Here is a 27,043-nt window from a genome sequence, read left to right on the forward strand (position 1 = left end):
GTCAAAATTCAGATGTAACTTTCTATAAGTAACAAATATGACATTGTTCTTCCTCTCCTTAAGCGGCACAAATGGCTCGTTTTATTAATTATTCCTCAGAAAAGTAAGTTCCATGGCATCGGCAGGGGAGGATGTTCGTGGCTCAGTCCTGGATTTGCGGATTTGTGTGTAGATGAAAATAACAGCTCCCAAATCATCCTTATCCTTAGCTTGAACCTGAGCTCATTAATATGTATGCGTCTGATCAATAAAAGGCCTTTCTCAATGGGATGTCACTTAAAATGTTTGAAAATAAAACAAAAAGAAATACTGCCTAATGGATTTTATTAAAATCTTGTTGCTGATTTTTACCAGGGTTATAATATTACACGCATTAAAATGAGACATAGTAATGAGGATGTTTGTGGAAGTCCTCAAATGCTGGGCAGGTAGTGAGTATAACGTTTAACAGATGAGTAGTTAGGGAAAACGCTAAATTACAGTGATCACTCATGTTCTTATGCAAACTTGTCTGATTCCTTTTAGATGCTAAATAAAGATACGTTTTTCTGGCTTAAAATGTGCATTTCCAGGACTAGTTTGGAGCAGTCTTCTCTAGTCCTTCACACATGGAAGATGCAACTAAAGATAAATACAACAGGTGGCCCTCATGCAGCATGATGTCGCATTCTTGTGGTTTCCTGTCATGACACTTTTCAAAGAGACTGTGATGAGCTAGAGGAACTGGCGGGAGCAGCCACTCCTGAACAACCTGTGATGGACAGGGAAGTTGTTCTGGAGCGGGGGTCTGAGTCCTGTCTTCAGAGACCATGTTGGGGAGGGACCATTAGGACATGTTGTGATACAGACCTGAGGGACCACATACAAGGAACATGACTATTTAAGAAGGAATCGACATGAACACGGAAGCCTTTGGAGAGGGGTGTGTTTCTTGCTGAAACTGAAGGTAAGAAGAAATTTTGTCTGTGTATATGAAACATATAATAGGAAGTTTTTCCACCTGGCTTAAGTTTCAGGGGGTAAGAATATTATGTGATGTTTTATTTTCCCCTTCACAGTGTGTTTACCTTGACCCAGTCTACCTGTCGCTGAGTGTCTTTTCCTGGGATCTGCGGTAACCTTGACTGACAGACAGAACAGAGCTACAAGGATTATCGACTTAATAGGCTGCTTTCCACCGGGTTCTCTGTCCTGCTTAGTCAGCGCCCTCTAAGTCTTATAATCCTGTTTAAACTGCCTGTAACTATAGGTGCTCATTTGCACGAAATCGATTGTTTATGTATTTCCATTGTTAAAAAAACTGTGATTTGAGAAATTCTGGTTTTTGACTCTGTGTTAGGTATATGATAACCTGTCTCCCCGCCCACCAAGACCTTCAGCTAGCTCAGGCCATTAATGACACCTCTACTTTTAGGGTTAAAGATTGTGAAATTAATTGCTTCGCCACAAAATGATTATCTTCCCTGTCAGAACTCTAAACCTTCTGAGTTTAGGACTGTCTCCATTATTTATTGTTACTCAACATGTAGCGTGTGGCCCACTACGATACAAAATTATTCATTCAAGTCTATGAAATACCAGGTTCTCTTCTAAGCGCTAGGAAGTCACTAGCTAACAAGAGTAAATTCCTACCCTCATGAAGCAAGCATTCTGAGGAGGAGGAGAAGGATCAAATAGGGTAGGGACACATAAGTCAGGTGTGGTCAGGAGGAAAACGGCGTGAGGGAGGGGCTCAGGCAAAGCTTCTTTTAGGGGAGACCTGAGTTCAGTGACGGGACTAGCCATGCCCACTTCCCGGGAAAGGTTCTGTTGGATCGTCAAGGAGAAGCAGAGACACCGTGAGCATTAGCAAGGGATAGAGGAAGTTAGGGAACTGTGGTCTGAGAAGGAAGATGAGGCGGGAACACTGGAGACTGTGGTAGTGACTCAGTAAGAGGTGACCGTGACTCTAACCAGGATGGTGGGAGTTGGGTGGGAGGAAGGGTCAGACTTTGGAAATAGATTTAAAGCCGAGGCGAATAAGATCTGATGACTGAGTGGCTGCGGGACGTGAATGAAAAGATGGATTCACCAGTGACGTTGGATTTGTTTGACGTAAAGCAACTCAAGAAGAGGTTAGTTTGACAAGACAGAAAGGGCACCACGAACAGACTAGGGTGGAAGGAGATCTGGGAAGTGAAGTGTTACATATGCGACTCCTAAGATTTACTGGACCCAGTGAAAGGCTTCCCCATTTTCTTACACATGCGTTAGAAAGTGGGGTCAATCCAAAAGAAATGGGGAACCGCAGCCCTGAAAGAAACCAAGCGTCTAGAAGCCAAGCCGTGTATTCCTAAATGAAATAAGGAAGAAGTGAAAATGAATGGTTTTAAAGATTGTGAACTAAATGTTAATAAAAACACAATGCAACAAAATTTGTAGGCTGGAGCTAACATAGTAATTGAAGTTAAATGGTAGCCTCAAATATTTACATAGTTTTTTGTTTTGTTTCTTTGCTTGGTTTTGGTTTTGGTTTGTGGAGACAGAGTTTATCTGTGTAACAGCCATGGCTGTCCTGGAACTTGACCTGTAGACCAGGCAGGCCTCAAACTCAGAGATCCACCAGCATCTGCCTCCAGAGTTGCTGAGATTAAAGGTGTGCACTACCACCATACGGCTTACTTACATAGTTTTTAAAAGACATTTTCATTCTCTGTGTGTGTGTGTTGTGTATGTGTGCATGCACAGGTGCTGTGTGTGTGTGTGCATGCACAGGTGCTGTGTGTGTGTTCATGTACAGGTGCTGTGTGTGTGTGTGCATACATAGGTGCTGTGTGTGTGTGTGCATGCATAGGTGCTGTGTGTGTGTGTGTCTGTGTGCATGTACAGGTGCTCATGACAGCCAGAAAAGGGTGTTAGGTTCCTTTGAGCTGAAATTATAAATTGTGAGCTGACAGGTGTAAATGTTGGTCACTAAACTCAGGCTCTCTCCAAGACAGTATCCACTTTTAACCACGGAAACATCTCCCCAGCCTAAAATATGCATATTAAAAGACAATAAGTGCTTATTATCAATTATCTGAAATTTCCCATTGAAAAGTTCAAAGAATAAATTAAATTCAAAGTATAAAGAAGAAAGTATTCAAAATAAGAACAGGAGACAATGAGTTTTGAGTCAGCAAAAGAAAATCAGTTGCTTCTTAGGAAGATTCCCCAAATTGACAGCCCCTTAAATAGACTGATAAGCGGTGGGGACCATAACAAACTAAGAGCAGTGAGCTAGTGTTACATGTAACACATTACAAATGACTGCCTACCTACCAGCTACCCCTCACCTTGCCACCACTCCCAGCCTGGGAACTGCAACTCCCCATAATGTGGCAGTTTGGAGGTTAAAGGTTCACACAGGAGGCACTCTCCAGAGCTGCCCAAGCTCCAAGACAGTGTGACTTTGCTTCCTCAGGCTCAGAAGCATCACCAAGCTTCAGTTTTCCCAACCATCGCTGGGTCTTGTGACCTTGCACAGAGCCCCCAGTAAATGGGATTCTGCTTTTAGAAGGCCTTGTTTGCTGTCACAGTCTATGTTTTGAGTCATAAAAGGATTTCCCAAAATCAAGAGTGGGCTCCTTGGAGACCTTTAAGTGTTGTTCTTCTTTGGGTTAAACAGCATATTCTTGGATGGGAACAGCACTCACCCCAGTAAACGCACTAATGACATTCTGTGTGGTGTCCATGTATCTGTTCATCTAGAAGTAGTCAGGGAAGGAAAATTCATGGTCGATTTCTGCGTGGGCCACATTGGGCTTGGGACAGCAGTGATCTTAAATAAGTTTGAATATTCTTTTTCAGAGGGTTTTTTTAAATCATATTTCCAGAACTGAAATAAGCAAGAATTATAACAAAGTACCTCCTGTGAAAACAGACCTTCATCTCAAAGTGCAGGAGAGGTAACCTGAAAGGTAACAGCATCTCTGTGGGCACAGGAGGACTAGAACCCCCTTACAAAGCTAACATGGCTTACATGCAGCATTCTGGAGGACAAAACCAGGAGGATTTCTGGGACTTGCTGCCTAGGCTGGCGCCTGGTTCAGTAACAGACGCCATTTCAAGGGAATAAAGGGCAATAAAGCAAAATATTTGATATCCCCTTCTGGCTTTTTTAAAAATACGAATTAAAAAAGTTTTATGATGTGCTTAGGATACTTTCTGCCATATAGTAACTGATGTTCATTAAATAGTCGTATGTACCTGATATAAGTACCTGATAATGATTTATTAATCATTGGCAGTGCGATGAAGATAAACTTCAACTCTGATGTTCGAAGAAAGTGTTTAAATAGACTTCTATTTCACAAGGCTCTCTACCTAAAGCTGTCTTAAGTCAACCTTGCCACTTGTTCCTGTCCCCACCCCATTAGCCTTCCACAAGTCATCCCCACGTAAAAAGTATGCACCTCGAATTATTGACTAATTTGGATTTAAGTCTTGTCTCATAAGCCTGAAAACAAGAAAAGCAAGCTGGATCTCTGCAGTGAAACTCTGAGGCAATAAAGTTAATAGCTGCTCAAGAACACCCAGAGCAAAGGGGAGGAGAGCGGATAGGAGTTCAGCGTTTAAGAGGCAGGGCACAAAAGCACCCCACAGGCAAGCACGTTTCCGGTTCTTCCTTCTGAAACTTTCAGCAGGAAGTGTGTTCATTTCTCGAGGTATAGATACCTCGTGGCTAGGTTACTCCGCCTCACTCTTTCCCTTGAATCCCTCCTCTGCGAACTGGAGTTAACCGCACAATGCCATGAGTCTGTGCCTGTACTGTAACGTACTGCTAAATACCATAAACCTCAGTGTGGGAACAGATCTTCTCGGTTTGAGCATAGCTGCTCCGTTAAAAGCTCATTTCATATCTATATGACTGGGCGTGGGGGTAACGAAGTTGAGTGAGTGGAGAGGGAGATGTCTGCTGGTTGAAAACAAGTAGGCATGTAGAACAGTGCAGGGCGGAGGGTACGTAAGAGAACCAGAAGCCCCAAGCCTGTTCAAATATTTCCAAAATAAACTTTAGCGTGCATTCAGCCCAGAAGTCCCGCAGACAGGGCCCTGTGCCACAAAAGCCAGAGATGGAAGAGTCCCACCAGGACCCACAGACACCGGCCTGCACTTCTTCGGCTCCCGGATAGCCAGAAGGGGGCCTCAGCACAGACTCTGCTCCAGTAAACTCTGAGACTGGCTTCGGCAGCATCCACGCTGTGACCTCATCAACTTCTGGACAGCTCACCCGCACAACCCCTGGTCCACCCTAGAGACACGTAGGACACCAGAGGAACCTCGGCGGCTGTCGACGGGCGGAGAATGCGCATCCACCACCCGACCAGGGGGCGCGGCTCGCTCCGCTGCCACACCCCGCCACTCTCATTGGCTGAGGCTGCCACGGGGGAGGAGACATCGCACACTCTCCACAGACTCCGAAGCTCCGCCGTGGGTTCCGGGACACAGGTGTGTGAGAAACTACGACGGCGCCGAGGAAGCCCGGTCCCCAGGCCATGGGGGGTCAGCTGAGGCTGCCGCCCGGAGAGCCCTGCAGAGAAGGTGAGCGTCAGCCCCGGTGGCGGGGGAGTGGGGATTCCTGCACTTAGGTAGCTGGGAGCCCAGATGCGCGGTCTAAGATACAGCTAGACCAGAGGAAATGTGCCGATTCTTAACACTGTTCCCTCGTCATTCAGTATTCCCGCCGTTCAGTTGGCTGTCCCATCAACCGGACAGTAAGTACTGAGCTGTGCCCACCACACTCCAGGCTCCGTGGGAAAGTCCAAATGGGAGCAGGACTGACCCGACGCCCACTTGGTCTCGGGGCGGGCCCGTGTCATTTACGTAGTAATGAATGTGTGGCGGGGAAATTCGGGATGCTAAGGGCAAAATCCCAGTTGGATCGAGGAGGAAGTTTTTTCTGACTCAGCCTCAATTCCAGAGTCCGTGATCCACGCCACCTGCTGGGCAGAGGGAGTGCCGGGGAACCCGCGGGCCTCCCACGCTCCGCCCTTCGTGGCTGCGCCTGGGTCCCACTGAGTTGTCGCTCAGCACAGCCGGGCGGGCGCTAGGCGTGGCTGCTCTGCCTTCGGAATGAAACATCTCCCATGGATCTTATACTATGACTTGCCGAGCACTCCCTTGAGTAGGGAAACTACTCAAACAGGGAACTGGGCGTGTCCTTTTGTAAATTCTTCCAGCGGACCACGCTGGGATTTATGGCCCTCACCTTGCCCTGTAAAATCCCTGGGCCTTGCCCTCTGCCAGATGTTCAAGCCATCCCACTGGCTTCCTGTGGTCTCAACACAGAATGCGAGAGTGAACTGGGATGGAAGCAGGGAAAGGGTGGAACAGTCTTGGGAAGTATGCATTGCAAATGAAGTGATCATTTTTTACAGCGTCCGGGCAAAGGCCATTTCTAATCTACTTGCCAACGACTCAAAAAGAAAGAGGGCGGAGAGCTGTCTAGTAAAAACCGCACCTTTCAGAAGTTTGTGGCAACATCTTTCGTGTCGTTTCCTCTTGGCTTCTCTGCTATATCGCTTACTAGGGGAATAGAAAGAAAAAGAAGAGGAGAGAGAAGGGCGGAAGAGAGGGAGGAAGGCATCAAAATACAGCTAGTAAGAAAGGGGAGGGACATGTAAAAGAAAATGTCGCTACAATTCACAAACTCTCCTCAAACTGACATTGGTGGTCTCTAAGGTATCTAGAGTTACGTCCTAGACAGCCATGCTGGAGTTAATCCCTTTCTAAATAATTCTGAAGCCACTAAGTCATTTCGGCTCTAATGCACCCTGCCCTTGTTTGTTCAGGGATCTGTAAGTTGATTGCACCCACTCATTTGACCTCTAGATATTTTTCCTGCTTTACTCGTGCATTTAGTAACACAAAATATTGGGGCTCTGTTTCAGCTCTGTGATTAAAAGCTGCTGGGGAAGTTGGGAGAGGTTCATCCGTGTTTTCAGTAGGAGGCAGAGACTAAGCTTCAACCTGAGTCCTTTTTATCTCTAAAGTGGCAAGAAATCGTGTTGTTGGCAGTCACAGTAGGTGCTGGTGTAATACCACAGGAAACCCACAGGGCAGTGCCTGATGGAGACTTAGAGTCTGCTTCTCGCTGATTCCTCTGAGGTGATGACCAAGAGTTCTGTGAGCCAAGCACTGGGCCTAGGTCCTAGGAAAAATTGTCATCCGTCTGGCCCTGACTCTAGAAGGCTTAAGCACTTTCCTGCCCTAGTGACAGGTAGTTACCAAGAAGCAAACGACCTGATAAGGGCCCTATGATGGTGGCAAAATCTAAGAGATAAGGCCCTGATGGCTCGCACTTGGGGGTGGGGGTGGTGGGGTGTGGGGGGGGGTCTGCAGACTGGGTGGCTCAGATCCGTTAGAGAAAGTGTTTGTCTAGCTGAGACCAAATGAGGCTCCAGTCATGGAGTCTGAATATAAATTAGTTCCATTAGATGCCCACAAAGAAAAACTTAGAGTAGCACTTTGGTTTCAATTTTTTAAACCATGACTTAATACTTCAAAAGACCTTATAACCCCAAGTTATCTCAAAAATAAAGTTTTTTTTTCAGTACTGTTTGCAAGTGTTCTAACAGAACTCAGATTGAGTTGAACAGCCAGTGGGGTTTTATTAACAATGGACATGTGGCCCCATGAAAACAGAATGTAAAAACTACAGCCATCAGCCGAGTGGTGGTGGCTCACGCCTTTAATCCCAGCACTCACGAGGCAGAAGCAGGCGGATCTCTGTGAGTTCGAGGCCAGCCTGGTCTACAAAGGGAGTTCCAGGACAGGCTCCAAAGCTACAGAGAAACCCTGTCTCGAAAAACCAAAAACAAACAAACAAACAAAAACAAAACAAAACTACAGTCATCACCTGGGACACCCCAACTGTAGAAGCATTTTCTGTCAGGGACTGTGGAGGTGACGTTATGATGGCCTAGAGGAAACACTTGGCAACCAAAAGGACATTTATAAATTCTCATCTCAGAGGAGTTCTTAACTGACTTGGGGTTGGAAATGCAAACTTCAGACAGAGAGGAATCTGGGGTTTTCAAAGTTTCCTTTCCTGGAGTGAACCACTTTTCAGGTTACAGCTAGACGAAAGTGGAAAAGTTCTGTGATGGTGTTTAGAGTTGATGCTTTCCGTCTCCCTGGCCTGAATATCTTTGGTTTTAAGAAGAGCGAACCGGGAGCTAGTGAGATGGCTCAGTCAGTGGTCAGGCCTACTGAGGGCTCTTTCGGAGGCCACGAGTTTGACTGCAGCATCTCCAAGGCAGTTCACACTCATCTGCAACTCCAGTTCCAGGGGATCTAACCCCCTCTTCTGACCTCTGCGGCCACCATGCATGAATGTAGCATACAGACAGACATGCAAGCCAAACACATATCCTTGAGATAAAAATAACTTTAAAAAAATTTTAAGAATTGGCAGTTGATGTATAACTGTGTAATCTTGAAATATCAAGACATTCATAGAAAACGTATATTCGTTCGCTCTTGTGCATAACTCAATTCCGTAGTTCTGTTATCCATCTCACAGATACAGACACTGAACTGGAGAATTTAATACGGCTTCAGAGTAAGTGTTCAAAGTAAACATGGGATTATTTGGGCCTGTATTTCGCTTGAAAGTGCATGCAGTACATTGAGCAGTGCGACCTTCCTGGATTCACGTTGCAGCCCTTATTCCAATGTGGCAGGATTGAGGAATGGGGCCTTTGGGAGATAACTGGTCATAAGGGCCGAGGCCTTCATGCAGGAGATTACAGTCTGAGTGACCCTCATTTAAATGTTTAGGATCAGAAGTATTTCGGATTTGGGATTGGACAAATATTTACGTAACCATAATGAGATATCTTGGGCATGGGACCCAAGTCTGAGTAATAAATTCACACATATTTCATATAAAAATTATACATGTTTTCTGAAGGTAATTTTATACAATATTTTTATTTTATTTATTTATTTATTTATTTATTTATTTTTTGGATTTTTTTTTTCGAGACAGGGTTTCTCCGTAGCTTTTTGGTTCCTGTCCTGGAACTAGCTCTTGTAGACCAGGCTGGCCTCGAACTCACAGAGATCCGCCTGCCTCTGCCTCCCGAGTGCTGGGATTAAAGGTGTGCGCCACCACCGCCCAGCCTATACAATATTTTTGAATAAGTTTTTAGATAAAACTGAGTTTCCTGGCGTGGAATTTTCCACTAATGTCCTATTTATTAGTGCTCTAAAGCTTGGTGTTTTGTAGTGTCTGGGATTTTGGTCCAATAGAGCCTGAAATCTCCCCCTATAGGGAAGAGCAGGCTGTCACCAAGGGCCCATGAGGCAGGCTGACTTCAGACTCCCAGCCTCCAGAGATGTAGAAAGTAACTTCTGTTTAGAGATCGACATAGGCGCTGCTTGGTTATTCCAGCTGGAGCTAAGACACAGGGCCCTGCCTATTCCATGGCCCTGAGACCTGATGTAATTTTAGAATTTCAATACGTCACTCTTTCAAAAAAAAAATAATAATACATGTGACAGGAGTTTTTCAAAATCCATCATATGGTCAGATCTTATTAAGACAATTTGACTTTTTGAATAAAATATAACTGCTTATCAAATGCTCAGAAATAAATTTTCTCCGTATCTTAATAAGAAAACTAAGACAAGGGTTTTTCTAAGTCATGAAGATTTTGTAAGTGCCAAAATTAAGCACTACTTAAAAACAAAATAAAACTCTCCACTAAAAGTTGTTCAGAAAACAAGGATGTCTATTATTGAGTCTAATATTTAGTATGAACTATAAATGATTGCTTTTAAAATGCTCAATATGTGTGCAAGGTTACTGGGATGGCCCCTGAGCTCCTTTCCTGCTTTTCATTGCAATTTGTGTGTTCATTTATTCATTCTTGGTGTTTTTGAGGCAGGGTCTCACTACAGTTTTTGGCTGGTTTGGAACTCACGATGTGGATCAGGCTTGAAACTCACAATGTGGATCAGGCTGGCCTTGACTTTAGGCCTCTGCCCCTGAGCCCTGAGATTAAAGGTGTGCACTACCACACCTGCCCCCCCGCCCCCCCCCCCCCCCGTGGTCCCACAGCCTCCAAGAGGATTCAACCCCTAGCAGTTGGGTGACCTTTCTTACTGGTGGTAGAGTATGGGAAAGCAGCTGCTGGTTATGGAAACCTCCGGGACAGCTGTCCTGACACTGCCCTTCCGCAGGCCACTCGGAGAAGACCTGACGTGAAGATAGAGGTTTTACACCTGTGGCAGCTTCTCACCTCCGTTTTGAAGCATTTTGTGTTGCTGCATCTGCCGCTTTGTTTTTTGTCGCAATTTCTTTGCTTTTGAAGTGCTTGGGGGTTAAACCTCAGGCCTCCCCAAGCCAGACAAGCGTGTGCTTCTGAGCTGCTCCCTCGTCTCTCAGTTGTTTGTGAATTGGAATAATGGGCATCTTACTCAGCTGCGTGAGAATTCACATGTACACCTGCTGTGAAGCGAGGTCCAGATCTGTGCAGTTCATTCTCACTTTGCTCCAAATTTGTTCTCATTTATTTCTAACCCCTATTCTGCCCCAAATTAGTCTAAATGGTTTCTCCTTCCTCATTTATTCTGGTTTGCTTGCGCTTTCGTTAAAATCTTCGGCTCTGTGGGAGCGACAGTCGGTTGGCCTGTCCCATTGACCTACTTCACCAGTTCACAGTGGAACTGACTACCCGTGAACAAATACATAGTTAGCCCGGCGTCTTGAGTGGTGTGGGCTCAACAGCTGCTTGGTTGAGCAAATCCATAACTGTGTGGATATGCAACTGTTATAACGTCGGCTGCGAGGAGAAGGGTGGTTGATTGGGGGTGTTAACTAGGGGGCTTTGCTGAGAGGGAATTGAAAGTTTCTTCGATTGGCACTGCAGAGAATGGCTGTCTAAGGAAGTGTGTGAGGGTATACTGAGCTAGCGTTCTGACACTGAGCTATGCCCACAAACCTAGGAGGAGGCATTTCGGTGCCAAGAAGCAGCTGGCTATGTGTGCCAATGCTCTGTAATGGGCTGAATAGTAGTCTCTACAAAAGCTGTAAGGCGAGAAGGAACTATCCTAAGACAACTCCAGAGGAGTTGGATCTAGTGAGGGTCAACAGAGGAAGCCGGGCGCAGGTCTGTAGACTACAGGGCAGGGGCACTTGCACTTTCTGAACGAAACGAGAGTCCATGTAGAGTTCTGGAAAGAAGACAGAAGATCGACAGGGTGCAGCCTTCTTTGCCACCAGCTCAGTTCACCCGATCTTGCCCCAACTGCCCTGAGACCACATCTTGTTGCATCTCCCCCCTGTCATCCAGCTGACTACACAGACCCTTTACCCCCAGACACCCTTCTGTCTCCAGTTTTGGCTTTTACATGTAGCAGAGAAGTCTCCTGCCTCTCCTGTTTCCAGAATACACACATGTATGCACCTTCCCTGCTCTCCTTGGCATTTAAGCACATTGCATGGTTCCTTTCTCTATCCTTCTCTGTTAGGAAACAAGAGAGTGAGAATTTTGTTACATTCACGGCTATACCCCAGCTTCTAAAAGATTTGGGTCAGCCGAAAGTCCATGAATATTTGGATGGACTAATGGAAGTTTAACTGTACTGTTTGAGAAACTGGTGAGAGGGGAAAGCAATGCCATACAGGGTCAGAGGCCAGCAAGCTCCAGAGCATATGAGGTTCTAAAGTCGAGGGTTGGGAGCAATTGAGGCAATCAGGATGGAAAACGACACTACAGCCCGTGAGATCGAGGAAGGGAGGTGTAACCTGGCCGACAGTGGCTCGAGTCTGCAGAGTGAATGTGGTGGGCAGAAAGACTTCCTTCAGATTTTCTATGCCAAAGAGACGGGTATTTACCAAGTATATACACAACCCTGGGCTCGATCTCAAACTCCACATGAACTAGTGTGAAGGTGCATGCCTGTAATCCCACCATTTGGGTACAGGAGAAGCAGAAGTCCAAGGTCACTCTTACTAATGTAGCAAGTTCAAAGCCCACCTGGACTGTATGAGACCTCTGAGGGAGGAAGAGATAGTAAGAGATTTTACGAGCAAGCTGAAGCTTGGATTCCTATCACCTCTGGTGACCTTTCAGTATCAGTGCAGAAATAATCAACCGAGAGAATCAGTTTATAAAGAGGAATAATACATTTGGGCTCATAATTTTGGAAGTTCCAGTCTGGGACATTTTATCACATTGCTTTGGGGCTGTGGTAAGGCAGCCCATCACAGTGGAGCCTGTAACAGGCCTAAACTTACCACCCCATCATGGGGAGGGAGAAAAGCCTGAAAGGCGTGCCATAATAGGGCACACCTCCAATGATTCAAAGACCCCCCTGCCCACTAGAGACCACCTCTTGGCAGTGCCATTATCTCCCAATAGTACTGCCCTGGGCATGAGGCTTTTCTTGAACATTTAACATTCAGACTACACCAGGGGAAGAGCCATCTGCCAACAACGGAAGGCTGATAATCAACAGAAGACTAGAGGTGAGACAATGCTTTCTGCAACCTGGGAATGCATCGCTTTGATTCTCAAGTTGAAATGTAGCTCTCCCCAACCACATACTAGACATCAGATAGCCTGTCATAAACTGGACAGTTAAACAATAGAGATAGGCACATAAAGTTTTGAAAGATGAAAGCATTTGATCTTTGTGTGAACATTAAGATTCTACAGGCTTTACTAGTCTGTTATGTTTATAATTTTCTGAAATAAAAAGGTTGACTCGGGTTGCTTAGCTGTGCCCTTTACAGTTATACATCTTTGGCATTATAGCAAGGAAGTCACCATTTTAAGGAGAGAGATGTTTAAAGAGATAGGGTAGATGCCACCTATAAGGAGTAATATTTTATTTCTTAAGTTGTGTGGTTGATTCATTGACATAGTTCAAGCATTATTAATTTTTTTTTACAAATGACACATATCTCCTATTTTTCACTTTAATATTTTAAGAAATAACATCAAAGAAGTTGAGCGATTAAGCAGGCTGTCTGGTGTCACTTTCAAAGTGACTGACAGTGTCTATTACAATTTTTAAATGACTATTATAGACTTTCAGCGTTGAGTAAAGTCTAGATTCAACTCCTTGAATAATGACTTGGCTTCCTGGGATCTCCAGACGCCTACTCTGGTTAGAGATAGCTTTGAAACTTCTCAAGTCCCCCAGGGACTCTACCCACACGTTCTGCCCCACCCATTTCGTCCCCGTGCGCTGGGTACCGCCACACCGTCATTCTCGCTCCTCTGTCGGTCACAGCCTCTGTGGGCTTCCCTCCCTGAACACACTCCCAGAGCGTGAGTGAATGACTCAAGCTCTAAGGTCAGTAACCAGGCAAGACTTCTATTGTTCCTCCTGCCACAAAACCCCCAGCCTTCGCGTCTGCCCCTTACACAGAGAAGTTGGAAAATACAACCAAGATTATTTCATTCCCTTGGCACTGCTGTCCCACACCCCCTAAAGAGGAGGAAATGTTTTTGCTCCATCAGCTGCTTAGAAGGCATATTGTTTTTCTGGAATGAGGTCCGCCTACCCCGATTTCGTAGATGAAGTTCTGGAATGGTTATGTTAGCTGCCTGGGAAGGACAGGAATGCACTGGGAAGTTAAGTTCAATGTTTTCTCAGGGATGAATGGAATCAGAATTGTAAGGAGCAAAATCACTCCTGGGCTCTCTTTTTATTTGTTTGTTGTTGGTTGTTACTTCGGTTGACTGTTTTTGTTTGTTTGGTTTTTTGTTTGTTTTTGTTTGCTATCTCCCCAAGTGCCTGAATTACACGAGAGTGCCGCCACACTGGCTCACGTCTTGGGTTTGATGAGATGCCCACCGGAAGAGCACAGAGTCCTGGCTACTGGAAACATTTGCAGTTGTTCTTTTAGAGCAATGTTCTAGAACATTCCTCAGTGTAATTTTTTTCTAGAAATTCCTTAAATAATGTAATTTTCCTTAAAATGTTTAACAGTTTTGAGTCAGAACCTGTTTGAGTGAAAAACTATTAGAAGTTTCTTATATTGTATAAAATATTTCTGTTTCATATTTTAGGGTTTAGCCTAAAAATTCCAATGCATGATGGGTCTGGTCCAGTGGGTTTGCATTCTTACTTGGATCTTATTCTTTATAAAGCCTACTGATGTTTAATTCATTTTTTCCCACAATAGTCTGTTTATTCAGGAGCAAGCCAATTAGTTAAACTGAAAAATTATTTTCTTTGGGCAAAGTGGCATGCAAAATTAAAGTTTAATGCATTTTCTGGAATGCACAGTTCCTAGCCCACAAATTGGTCAGCTAAATTTCCTATAATAGGGTAGTTTATAAGCCAATGGCATTGCCATAACCTTCTCCACACCTCTGTACATAAGCCCTTCTTTCTGAGAGCCAGCCTAATCATGAGAAGGCGTGCAGTGGATGGGGTGGGCTGGGCTGTGGTGAACTGTGGCACATAAGCCACGTCCATGCAAGCACTCACATTTCCAAGAGGCTGCTTCCTTATTAGAGCCAAGACCCACGTGCTCCCAATTGACAGAGGATCCTGGACTTCCATGGGAAATCTCTCATTTTTAAATCATTTTAAGAATGTGTGCAAGCTAAATTGAAAGTGTGTATAGGGCTGAGCAGTGATGGCGCATTACCTTTAATCCCAGCACTAGGCAGGCAGAAGCAGGCAGATCTCTGGGGTGGAGGCCAGCCTGGTCTAGAGAGTGAGTTCCAGGACAATCTTGTCTTGAAAGAAAAAAAGAAAGAAGAAGAGGAAGAGGAGGAAGAAAAGAGGAAGAGAAGGAAGAGGAGGAGGAGGAAGAGGAGGAGGAGAAGAAGAAGAGGAGGAGGAGGAGAGGAGGAGGAGGAGAGAAGGAGGAGGAAGAGGAGAAGGAGGAGGAGGAGGAGGAAGAGGAGAAGGAGGAGGAGGAGGAAGAGGAGGGAAAGTGTCTTTGACCTGTGGACCACCTCTTAGGGAGTTCTCTGCTTCCATCCACTGAAGTCTCTTTCATGGAAAGGAATAAGCCTTTACCCAGTCCCCTTGCATTTTTAACATCTCCTCCTCTGTCTTTTACCAGGTTATGTGCTGTCTCTGGTCTGTCCGAACTCTTCCCAGGCTTTCTGTGAGATCACAAATGTGTCACAGCTGTTGCCTTATCCTGTCCTCTACACGGACCTGAACTCCACTCTAACCAATGTCAGCATTTCAGCAAACGTAGAAAACAAATACAGTCTATATGCCGGCTTGGCACTGGCCATCAGCTCCAGCATTTTTATCGGCTCAAGTTTCATACTCAAGAAGAAGGGTCTCTTGCAACTGGCCAACAAAGGCATTACTAGAGCAGGTAAGAAACGTGTTCAACAGGCAAAGTCTTCACTCGAGTTCTTGAAATAGAGCATGTTCCCTTCTATCCCAGGAGCTTTTCCCTTTTCCTAAAACTCTCTTCTTGCTGCCCTTCGTCTAGCTGACTGATGGCTCTGAATTATGCCACAGTCCACCTCCCTAGACTGGCCTCCTTCACCGCCCTCCCTCAATGTTTATCATTGAACCACACAGTTCCCTTCAATGCTTCTAAGATATTGGATGTATTGTTTATTTCAGTCATCAGGTTTACTTGTTTATTGATAGTAGACTCGTAAACCATGCACTCAACAGTGTTTAGCACCCACCAAATATTTGTGGAATCAATGAATAGTGATACAATTATACTATTATTTATTTATAGTGATATTTCAGATGCCAAGTAGCCTGTTTGATTGCATTAGCCACACATTCATATTCATTTTTATGAACTATCATAGCACAAGAAACTTAAATATTTTTCTTGGGTCAATATGGAAAAACAAATGACTATAAGTTATGTAAACAAGTTTCTGAAGGGGTAGTGAGAGAGGAGTTTTGCTCCATCAAAAAAAAAAATACTATATTTTGGTCTTAAAACAATTTGGTGCTAGAACTAAAACAAACAGTAAGGGATTGTTGAAGATGTCTCAGTAGAGCAGATCACATGTAGCCGCTAATACACACGTTTTAAAGGTAGTATTTCAGACCCGTGAATAAAAATTAATTATTCAACTAAAAATATTGAGACAACTTTGGAAAAAGTAGAGGGGAAAATGTGAGAGTTTGCCATTCTGCAAAATACACTCCAGGTTCTATGAACCTGAAATAATTTTTAACTCCCCCAAAAAGTCTTCTTAAGCATGAATCTATTCTGTATAAAAGAAGACTATATTCTACTTTTTTTTTTCGTATTTTTTTCAAGACGGGGTTTCTCTGTGTAATAGTCCTGGCTATCCTGGAACTTGGTTGGTAGACCAGGTTGGCCTCAAACTCCCTGAGATCTGCCTGCCTCTGCCTCCCAAATGCTGGGATTGGAGGTGTGCGCCACCACTACCTGGCAGAACACTATTCCATGTAATTTAAGAGCTTCTCTGAATGGGTGGATGAAATAGGTCACACACAGACATCCTATTTGGAAATAATTTACTTGAAACTAAACAATCAGATGATGTAGGAGGCTATGAATATATGACACAGTGTCATAAAATTCCTAATAAAGAACAATTACAGACAATAAGAAAATGCATACCCTAATGTCTTAGGTTTTTATTGCTGTGAAGAGACACCATGGCCATGGCAACTCTTATAAAGAAAGCATTTAGTTGGGGTGGCTGGCTTACAGTTTCAGAGGTTCAGTATCATCGTGATGCGGAACAGGGCAGCAAGCAGACGTGGTGCTGAAGCTGATTGTGCCACCTCTTACAGGCAAAGGAAGTCAGTGGACAGTCACACTGAAGAAAGCTCGAACAAAAGAGACCTCAAAGCCCACCCTCACAGTGACGCACTTCCTCCAGGAAGGTCACACTCATCTCAACAAGCGACATTCTAACAGTGCCACTCCCTTTGGGGGTTATTTGCTTTCAAACCACCACACCTGACGAGATAGGTCAATCATTCAAGTAAAAAGCACAGAGGAGAGATGCAAACCTCCAGTGTGATGAGGTGATTCCTGTCTAGTCATTAGTAAATTTGATGAGGAGAAAATACTAAAGAAGTAGGAATGATTTTGCAAGATCATCTTTATTGCTTATAGATCCTCTTAGTTTAACTATAACAAATCGTCGAGGCCAAAGTCAGGAAGTGTTAGAGCTGAGAAAATTCCCCTTTTTTCTAGCTAACATGTTAGCAGTGACTCAGGTGAGCCATTGTGGTCATGGTGAGGTGAGTCCAGGCAGCTTCAGAAAAACCCTTGGGCCTTCCATGTCTCCAGGTGAAGGGAGAAGCAGAGCCCACCAGGCCAATGCTTGTTGTTCTTTAGCGGACTCGTCCACAGTCTCAAAAGCTCCTGTATCCAATATCTTCTTCCCTCTAGGACCAGTGTCTCTTGCAAGTTATGGTTTAAGTTTTAATGTTAACCATGGCTGAAACAAAGAATTCAGAATTTATAGCACCCATGCCTATATTGCTGACTGACATCATTATTGAACCTGGTGATTAAGTAAAATTCCCCACAAGTCAAAGGAACTTTCTAGGGAGTCAAAGGTAACAGAAAACCCGAAAAGGCCCCAGGAAGGACTGAGTAGGGGTCCTTGGAGTGGACAGCTGCCAAGGTGACTGGGACCTTTGCCGTCTGCAGCGTCCCCAACACCTCTCCTAGGAGTCAGTTCTGCCCTTATCGCCTGAAGTGATGACCTGATTTCTGTTTTCTGTTTTTTTCCCAGGGCAAGGTGGACATTCTTACCTCAAGGAATGGGTGTGGTGGGCAGGATTGCTGTCAAGTAAGTATGAAAGCCGGGAATTCTCAGACTCAGTTACCCTTCCCTCCTGCGGAGGATGGAACTGTCTGGAAGTGACTGGTGACGTCACGCATCGCCTTCTATTTAACTGTGTATTGTATAGGTTGTTTTCACACCTCCTGCTCTAGCTAAGGAATGCTAAGGAAGAAATTAGTGTTTCCAGTTAATGTTTATTTTACTTTTTAAAACATTATTTTTTTATTTTACATACCAATCCTAGTCCCACTTCTTCCCCTCTTCCCGCTTCCCCCACCTTCCTCCCACCTACTCCTCAGAGAGGGTGAGGCCTCGCAAGGGGAGTCCCAATATTATCGTTTATCACAAACTTTTCCTATTTCCTATGAGAATTGAGAAATATCTTCCCTCCTGTATCTTCTGAGTTCTTTTTTGTAATATTTATTTATATTTTAAGTGTATCAGTGTTTTGCCTGCGTGGTGTCTGCACCTTGTCAAGGCCAAGCATCAGATCTGGAGAACTGGGGTTACAGGTAACTGTGAGCATCCACGTGGGTGTAGGAATTGAACCTAAGTCCTCTGGTGGGTCCTCTGGAAGAGCAGCCAGTACTCTTAACCTCTGAGCCATCTCTCCAGCTCTTTTTCTGAGTTCTTAACTCAACTTGATGGCTTATTTATTAATTTATTTTTTCATTCAAAAGTGTCCCTATCTTCCATGGCCAAGTAACTTATTTCAACATTTAAGAAGCCCTGTTCTAAGAAAGAACTTGGAGGCTGGAGAGATGAAGATCACCAATGCTCTTGCCGAGGACCCAGGTCTGAGTCCCAGCACCCATGTATCAGCCCACAACCGTAACTCCAGTTCCAGGGCATTCGACACAGGCCCCAGGTGGACAGACATACATCTGAGAAAACCCCTCATACACACAAAATAAAGTATTTTTTAGTTTTTAAAAAGAAACAGCTTGAGTACCTTTTGACTAACAAGGATGACAGCTAAACGGGATGATGAAAAACATTTAAATTTTGTAGCACTCTTTCCATTTTTCAGGAGTGTTCATATCCGTTTGCTGAGTAAAAGTTGACTGCTCTGCCCTGGGAAGATTCCAGTTGGTCTTATCTAAGTGATCCTCTAACTCTCTGTGTGTGTTTTACGTGTATCTCCTCACCCTTCCTTCTCATTTTCAAACAAAAACACAGGGACTGGAGCTATGCCTCACTGGTTAAGATCACTTGATACTCATGCAGAGGACCTGGGTTCAGTTCCCAGCACTGTGGTGGCTCACAACCATCTTCAATTTCAGTTCCAGGGGTTCTGACCATCTCTTCTAACTTCCATGGGCACTAGGCACCCATAAAATGTACATATACATGCCTGCCAACACTCACAGGCATGAAACGAAAGTAAATCTTAAAATGAAAATCTAAGGAGAAAATCGTATGGCTGCATTTACAATATTATGTATACCAAGCAAAAAAGCTTGTGATGGTATGGATGAGAACATGAGTTAGAGGGGCTATCTCGCTATCAGTAGATGAGATTAAGCTCTGCCTGGAAGGACATCTATAAACTAAGAACTATAGACAACATAAGGGCTTCAGAGGAAGCTGAATAGTCTGAAAAGGCTGCCTTGGCTCTTTTAATGAGAGTGGTCTCCTAATTGCTCTGTAAATTTAGTGTACCAGACTTTTTCTTTGGGACCACCAACCAGCTCCCGAATCATGACATGGAGACTTAATAGTTTTGAATGTTCAGCCTAGCTTAGGCTCCTTTCTGGCTAGCTCTTTTAACTTAAATTAGCTTGCTTCTCTTTATCCGCCTTTTGCCTCAGGGATTTTTACTTTTCTTTATTCTGTATGTCTTTCTTTCCTTTTTACTCTATGGCTCACTGAGTGGCTGCCGCCTGGTGACTCCTTTCTCTCTCCTCTTTTCTCCTCTTTTCCCGATCCTCTTTTTTTCCAGCTCCAGATATCTCCTCCCATTTATTCTCAGTGCCCGCCTCACCTGTTCCTCTCTGCCTAGCTATTGGTCGTTATGCTCTTTATTAGACCAATCAGGTGCTTTAGGCAGGCAAGGTGAAACAAATGAAACTTATCTTTACATAATTAAACACACACCCTTGCATCATTAAACACATGCAGCATAAACAAATGTAACACATCTAAAGATGTGTAAACATAGTTAAAGTAATTTCTATGACAATTTAGATTCTTTTTAATGATGTTCTAATGCTGGGTATTCCCGTAGGTTGGGTGTGGTAGCAAAGTAGACAAAGAAAAGAGTATACACTGCTATTTTCCCTCTCCGTATGTGTTTGCTTGACACAGTTGGACAGCGTGGAATACTGCAAATTCTGGGAAAGTGTCCTACCCACTGCGGTCTCTGAGAATAAACTGGCTTGTACACCAAAGCCAGCTCTTGGGGAAATTCCCCTCACTCTGGAAGGTATTTGCAACACACTACCTGGTGCGGATCTCAAGTTTGTCAGATGACATTACATTAGCTATTTGGATCTTCTTGAGTTTCTGAGACATAATCACTTGCTTATAGGCCATCTCCAATTCAGAGATTCCTGCCGTGGGCCTGTGGTGGGGGTTCCTGAGTATCTGCCACCTAGACACCAGATCCCTATAGGCCCTTCTCATTTTATACGATGTCTGATGTTACTGCTGTGGCTAAATTGCAAATCTACTCATTCTCAACTTACTCCAAAGCTCCTTCTACTGACTCCATTCGACTGACCAATAAGTTTTCAACATACAAGGAGCTGGTCTCAATTGGAAATTGTGTAAAATGTGCATCCATCCCTCAGCGCTGTTACATTGTTGTCTCCTGGCAATTACAGCAGCTCTCCATCCTATAATAGTGGTCCTTTCCCACAGGCTGCAAGTTTAAACCTTTGCTCTCAGGTAGGGCTTTGCATCTTTGTGACAGAAGTCTGCTGCTGTCATGAGTCGTTTGCTTATCTCTTTTGATGAAGATGTTATCCCATCCACTCATACTTCTGCTTGCTTTCCAGTGGGAGCTGGAGAGGCAGCGAACTTTGCGGCTTATGCCTTTGCGCCTGCCACCTTGATCACGCCCTTGGGGGCTCTGAGTGTTCTTGTAAGGTAGGTGAACAACAGAGAGCTTGGCTTCTCTGGCTAGTTCACTGTCAGCAGGGCACTAAACCATGAGAAGCATTCTGGTAAGAAATCCCAGCACACACACACACACACACACGCACGCACGCATGCACACACAATGCCACCTGAACTCTTAAAGCATGGTGGCCTCAAATAATGTCTGGGACTCCTGAGAGGGTAGAGAGAAGCCATTTATAATATAGGCATAAAAGATTATTTCTTGGGCTATTGCTTACATGCAAACGGCCTTGAGTTTGATGCCCAGGAAAGAAAAAAAAAAAACTAGCCAGGCAGTGGTGGCGCACGCCATTAATCCCAGCACTTGGGAGGCAGAGGCAGGTGAATCTCTGTGAGTTCGAGGCCAGCCTGGTCTATAAGAGCTAGTTCCAGGACAGGCTCCAAAGCTACAGAGAAACCCTGTCTCGAAAAACCAAAAAAAGAAAAAAAAATTTTTTTTGAGAAACCTACAAAAAGACAGCAAGAGACATAAGAATTATACTGGCAAGAAATAAAAACTAAAAGAAAAGAGAGAGAGAAAAACCTGACAGGAGAGCTTGGCTTACTACTAACAAGGTGGTTATATATTTGTGTGTGTGTGTGTGTGTGTGTATGTGTGTGTGTGTGTGTGTGTGTGTGCGCGTGCGCGCGCGTGCTGACACAGTGAAGCCTAGCCAGAGGTTTTTGGTGTGGTTTATACCTCTCATCTGAGTAAACTATTAAACTCCTTTGACTTTTTCTTGTTGCCATAGTGACTAAGGACAGCGGTTATCAGAGGGCTTCAAAGGCATCCTTCTTGTCTAAACTACACTTCAGCTCTCACTAAAACCTCACCCTTGCCTGCCGGGCAGGATTTCCTGTCTTACAATACTGGCGGTCCTAGTTGGATTTTTGTTTCTGTGAGAAACCGTGTCACCAAAATGAGCTGGGGGAGGACAGGGTCAGTTCCTACCTAGTCTGTCACTGAGGGAGTGCCAACCTTGAGCACTTAGAAAGCAAAGCATGGCAAGTGGAGGCATTGAGAGCATTAGCTAGTCAGAAATACCCAGGCAGGAGTGGACGTGAGAAAGTGTTTCACTGTTTGACGATCTGTATGGTTGTTCAGGTATGTGTTAGTTATGTATCAACTCTGAACAGAGTACCTACTAGCTAGGTATCTATCTTTCTATGCCCCCTCCCCCCCGAGAGCATGTGTGTGTGTGTGTGTGTGTGTGTGTGTGTGTGCCAAAGGACAGCCTCAAGGGTCATTCCTCAGGCACTGTGCACCTTTTTATCTTGAGACAAGGTCTCTAACTTATCTGGAGCTCGACAAATAGGTCAGCTAACCAGCAAGCCCCCAATCCTTTTGTCTCTACCTCCCCAGCTCTGGGGTTTTAAAACTATGCACAACCACACTAGTTTTATTGTTTGTGTTTTTTACAAGAGTTCTAGTTGTGAAACTCAGGTACTGATTCTTGTGCCACAGACACTACTGAAGGACCCATCTCCTCAGCCTAGGGTGTGTATCTTTGAAACATCAAGGTACAGCTTGACCAATCCCTAATTCAAAACTCAAACCCAACGTCATCCTAAATTGGAAATATTCTGAGCCTGCGTAGGATGCCTGCGTGAAAAGTTCCTAACCTGACCTCATGTGACAGACTGGAGTGGAAACATATTGTATAAAATTTTCCTCCGGTCAGTCTGTCAAGTCTTTATGACGTACAGATGAATCTTCTATTTAAGCTCAGGCTCCCTTCCTAAGAGCTCTCGTCCATGCAAACAAGCCACCTCCAAAACACCTGCCATCGAAGCATTTCAGGAGCTAAGGTGTTCTCTGTTGCCAGAGAGCTATAAAATACTTTTTGTTGCTGTTACTTTACAGGGGATGGTTGGAAGCTAATTAAACTCGAAGAGGCAATGGGGAGAAAACAGAAGCATTCCATGCCTATGGTATCTCCCGAGCTGTAAAAGCAGTAGAATAGGGATCCTTAACCATCATTTCTGAGCTATCCATTTAAGGCCTTTTGGCATCACAGAGCATATTCTAGTCAGCTCCGTGGGGCGCAGTGAACACGAGCATTAGTGTGACCTCTAAACTGCGGTGGAATCAAACGGTAATTGAACGGTGGTGATTTTGTTTCTCTCTCTCTCAACAGCGCAATATTGTCTTCCTATTTTTTAAATGAGCACTTGAACATTCATGGAAAAATAGGCTGCATATTGAGCATATTGGGGTCAACTGTGATGGTTATCCATGCCCCCCAAGAAGAAGAAGTCACTTCTTTGCACGAGATGGAAATAAAACTGAGGGATCCAGGTCAGTGATTCAGCCTTAACAACAAAGCAAAACCAAACAAAAAGGAAGAAATAAAACCCACTGACGTCACTTTCTTTTTTCCTTCAAATGGTGTCTGCACACTTGCTTTTTGACTTGGCTTGGTTTGGTTTGATTGTGATAGGCCCTCAACACACACACACACATACATACACACACACACACATTCAAGGATAGTTTTGAATGTACAGTCCTCTTTGTCAGTCTCCTGAGTACTGACATTACCCATGCTCTACCATGTCCATCACCAAAGGAAACTTGTGTTGACACTGAAGATGCCCAACAAACCTGCCGCGGGTTGTAAGCCACAGTGAGATTTGTTCATTATAACTTTTTCAAGAAGTTAACAATTAATTTGGTTTCTGTTGTTGTGTTTTTTTGTTGTTTTGTTTCTTGTTTTGGTTTTTTTGAGACAGGGTTTCTCTGTAGCTTTAGAGCCTTCCTGGAACTCTCTCTGTAGACCAGACTGGCCTAGAACTCACAGAGATCCTCCTGCCTCTGCCTCCCGAGTTCTGGGAGTAAAGACGTGAGCCACTGCCCAGCAACAAAGGATTCTTAATGAACCCAAATTCCTGCCCCTTCTTCCTTAAGTAAAAATCTAAAATGCTACACCTGGCTAGTCTGGCAGTGATGCTGTGGAGATTCAGATGATGTGTTTGCTTGTGAACTGCTCTATGAATCACTAAGGAGCCAAATGGCATTTATTTACTCTCACTTGTTAGAAATCCTGTGCTCTTAAATTGATGACGAGCGGTACCGCGGAAAGGTTGGGTCCTGTTACATCTCCTGAGTCTGACTCTTCCTTCTCCTAACAGGGTTCATTTCCTTTGCTCTGATCGTCTCTGTGATCTCCTTGGTGCTGATTGTGCTTGTGGCTCCGAAGAAAGGACAGACTAATATCTTGGTCTACATTGCGATCTGCTCTTTGATCGGAGCCTTTTCAGTTTCTTCTGCCAAGGGCTTGGGCATCGCCGCCAAGGAGCTTTTAGAGTGGAAGCCCGTTTACAAGAATCCCCTAGTCTTCATCCTGTTGGCTGTGCTTATCCTCTCAGTGACGACACAGATTAACTATCTCAACAAAGCCTTGGACACTTTTAACACATCTCTGGTGACTCCCATTTATTACGTGTTCTTTACATCCATGGTGGTGACGTGTTCTGCCATCTTGTTCCAGGAGTGGTATGGCATGAAAGCCAGAGATGTCATTGGGACCCTGAGTGGATTCTTCACCATCATCAATGGCATCTTCCTTCTACATGCTTTTAAAAACACAGACATCACCTGGAGTGAGCTCACATCCACTGCTAAGATGGAAGTCCTTTCTCCAAATGGCCGTCAGAACAGCTATGTTTTATTAGAGAATGCAGACTGTGCAGCCTCGGGCTATGAGGATGATGTCACCCTGTTTAGCAGGACTGATGACCGAAATCTCTATAAACTTTGAACTTCGACCAAGAAACCTGGAGAGAAACAATACTTACCTTTGGAAGGTCTGTTTGTATGTTTTGCATATTTAACATTGTACAAACACTCTAGATGGGAGGCCAAGGAAAAAGAAAGACTTGATTCTCACCATCAAATTGGAAAATCAAGTTTGATCTTCTTCTAGAAGATTCATGTCTATTATGTTTCCGCAACCACTAAACAGTCCCTGTGCACAAAAGTAGTCAAAGACTTACATTTTTCTCTGAATAATTCCCACTTTCATCCTTAGTAAGGAAATTATGAACAGTTTCTGAATTTTCAGAATGGACACAGTCTACTGTTATTTTGAATTATGGATGCATTTTTTTCCTATTAAATTCATCTTGGCCATGCTTTCCAATTCAGCTCATTAATAAGTGTGTAGGAAGAGAGAAATTTCTGAAAACAAAGTGTTAAGACTCCAGACATACTACAGAAAGTGTCTTTTGCTCCTTACCGTTTTGCATTGGATTTCTCTGACTCACTCTCGATCCCTGCTCTTAGAATCTCCAGCGAGGGTTACTGCTGAGTGTTAACTGCACTGTCTGCTTGTGGAAGCTGATAAGCCATGGGCATCCCATGAGTTGATACCTCAAGTCAAATGCATGTTTACTATCCATCACTGCCTTGCTTTGTGTATCAAGTATATAAGCTGTGAGCACAAGTCTGTAGGAAATTTACTTCTGAAGGGGTGGTGTGTTTGAAACTTGTACAATTCTTTTACTGGTTTTCTTTTTTAGCTGTGAGAACTCTGCTGGGTCCTCCGGGGCATCTTCTTGGTGAGGACATACATCAGTCATTTCTCTTGACATCTTTTCTCAGGTTGTGGCAGTTCTCCATTCTAGTGATCTTAACTTTTAGATGTTTATCAAATGTCACTTGTTACCTGACATCTTAGCTGTCAAGTTTTGCCCTTGGTACACTGTGCATGTGTTCCTGAACACATGAATCGATGTGTCCTGGGTTGGAAAATGAACTTGGGTTGACATATATGCCCAGGAAAAAGACTGAGAGATTCAATGAGTTGTCATATGTGGTGAAACAATGAAATATTGGTGAAAACTCTCTGGAAAATAAAATTTTATTGTAAATCTAACACCAAAACTGAACCTTTCTCAAGTAAGAAGATGATGCTTAAGGTGGAGGAAGCTGCTGGGTCCCTATATCCACTCTGTGTCATTGGAACTGCTTGCCCCGTACTCTGCATTTGAATGTCTATACCTTGTCAGCACATGGACTGCTTATGATTATATTGGTCAATATCGATACTTATGTAAAGAAAACAGCTTTTTGTCATTTATAATTTTACTGTTAGGTCAATAGTTGATGATTCTATTTTTAGTCCAGAGCAAACGATATCCATAAAACTCTTAGGATTTAGTTACAATGAAGCAAATTAACACTTATTTCTAAAACCGGAAACTACTACTTCATGTACATGGGAAGCTTTCTATATCATGCCCAGTAAAGAACAGGCACTTCACTAAAGCTGATTCTCACTGAACCCACATTCTAACCTTCACAGTCTTCTCCCTAGAACGAGGAGGATCTCTGAGCGTGAGATCTCATGAATCCCTCGTCTTTCCTCAATTTCGGCCACATTATTCACCAAAGACATTAAGAGAAAGTGATCTCATCATTGTCTCCTCTCAATGACAATATAAAATCATGCCAACAAAACTATTTTTCTTAGAGAGGGGGAACATAGCTCGGGAGCACCATCAGCCTGTGCTCCATCAGCATGTACAAAGGCAGTGGATTTGATCCTCAACACCAGGGGGGAATGATAAAGCCAGCAAAGCCAAACTAAGTGTCACTTTTACCTTCAAAAGCTTTACGGGGGAGGGACCATAGAAATATGTTGAATGTTCTCAAATATTTTTGATAAACTGTGTTCATGAGAGTTTATATTTTTCAAAAATGCTTGTAAATACTGTTCATTTTAGATAGTTCATAAATTTGTAATGTCTCTGTATATTTCGAATAAAATAATGTGGTTGTACTGTGCTTTTTGGTGCTGAGTTTGTAGGCATTAAGAATTGTTCCCATTTTGTTTTGAGATTTCAAAGAAAGTTCTGAAGTTTAGGGGGCACGGCTACACAGGAACTCACATGGCCTTTTCTTTAACATTGCAATCTGTTTGGGTAAGGTTCTCCACCAAACCGCCCGGTAGAGCAGACCTGGCGCCTGGACAGAAGAAACTGTCTCATCCTGTAATGATTCGTTAAACAAGGTAGAAATTCCTAACAGTTAGTATACTGAAATCTCCTCCAGCTCAATAACTTAAAAGAGAAAAGGGAGCCAGGCATGGTGGCACACGCCTTTAATTCCAGCACTTAGAAGGCAGAGGCAGGCAGATCTCTGAGTTTGAGGTCAGCCTGGTCTATAGAGAAAGTTCTGT

The 27,043-nt window shown here is 43.9% G+C and overlaps 1 protein-coding gene across 1 annotated transcript; it reads left to right on the plus strand.

The window, feature by feature from the left end:
- Nucleotides 1-5,516: 5,516 nt before the first annotated feature.
- Nipal1 (NIPA like domain containing 1) lies at nucleotides 5,517-24,724 on the plus strand. The gene is made up of 6 exons (XM_057772625.1): nucleotides 5,517-5,562; nucleotides 15,062-15,328; nucleotides 17,709-17,765; nucleotides 20,759-20,849; nucleotides 23,000-23,160; nucleotides 23,994-24,724. The coding sequence occupies exons 1-6, from the start codon at nucleotides 5,517-5,519 to the stop codon at nucleotides 24,620-24,622; spliced, it is 1,251 nt and encodes a 416-aa protein (XP_057628608.1). The 3' UTR covers nucleotides 24,623-24,724.
- Nucleotides 24,725-27,043: the final 2,319 nt, after the last annotated feature.

The sequence above is a fragment of the Chionomys nivalis genome, chromosome 6, assembly GCF_950005125.1.
Source record: "Chionomys nivalis chromosome 6, mChiNiv1.1, whole genome shotgun sequence".
Classification (NCBI taxonomy): domain Eukaryota; kingdom Metazoa; phylum Chordata; class Mammalia; order Rodentia; family Cricetidae; genus Chionomys; species Chionomys nivalis.

Excerpts from the sequence above, each read along its gene's own strand:
- Nipal1 (XM_057772625.1), top strand. The coding sequence starts at position 5,517 with ATGGGGGGTCAGCTGAGGCTGCCGCCCGGAGAGCCCTGCAGAGAAG. Across the intron at positions 15,329-17,708 it reads CAAAGGCATTACTAGAGCAG|GGCAAGGTGGACATTCTTAC; the intron begins GTAAGAAACGTG and ends TTTTTTTCCCAG. Across the intron at positions 20,850-22,999 it reads GCTCTGAGTGTTCTTGTAAG|CGCAATATTGTCTTCCTATT; the intron begins GTAGGTGAACAA and ends CTCTCTCAACAG.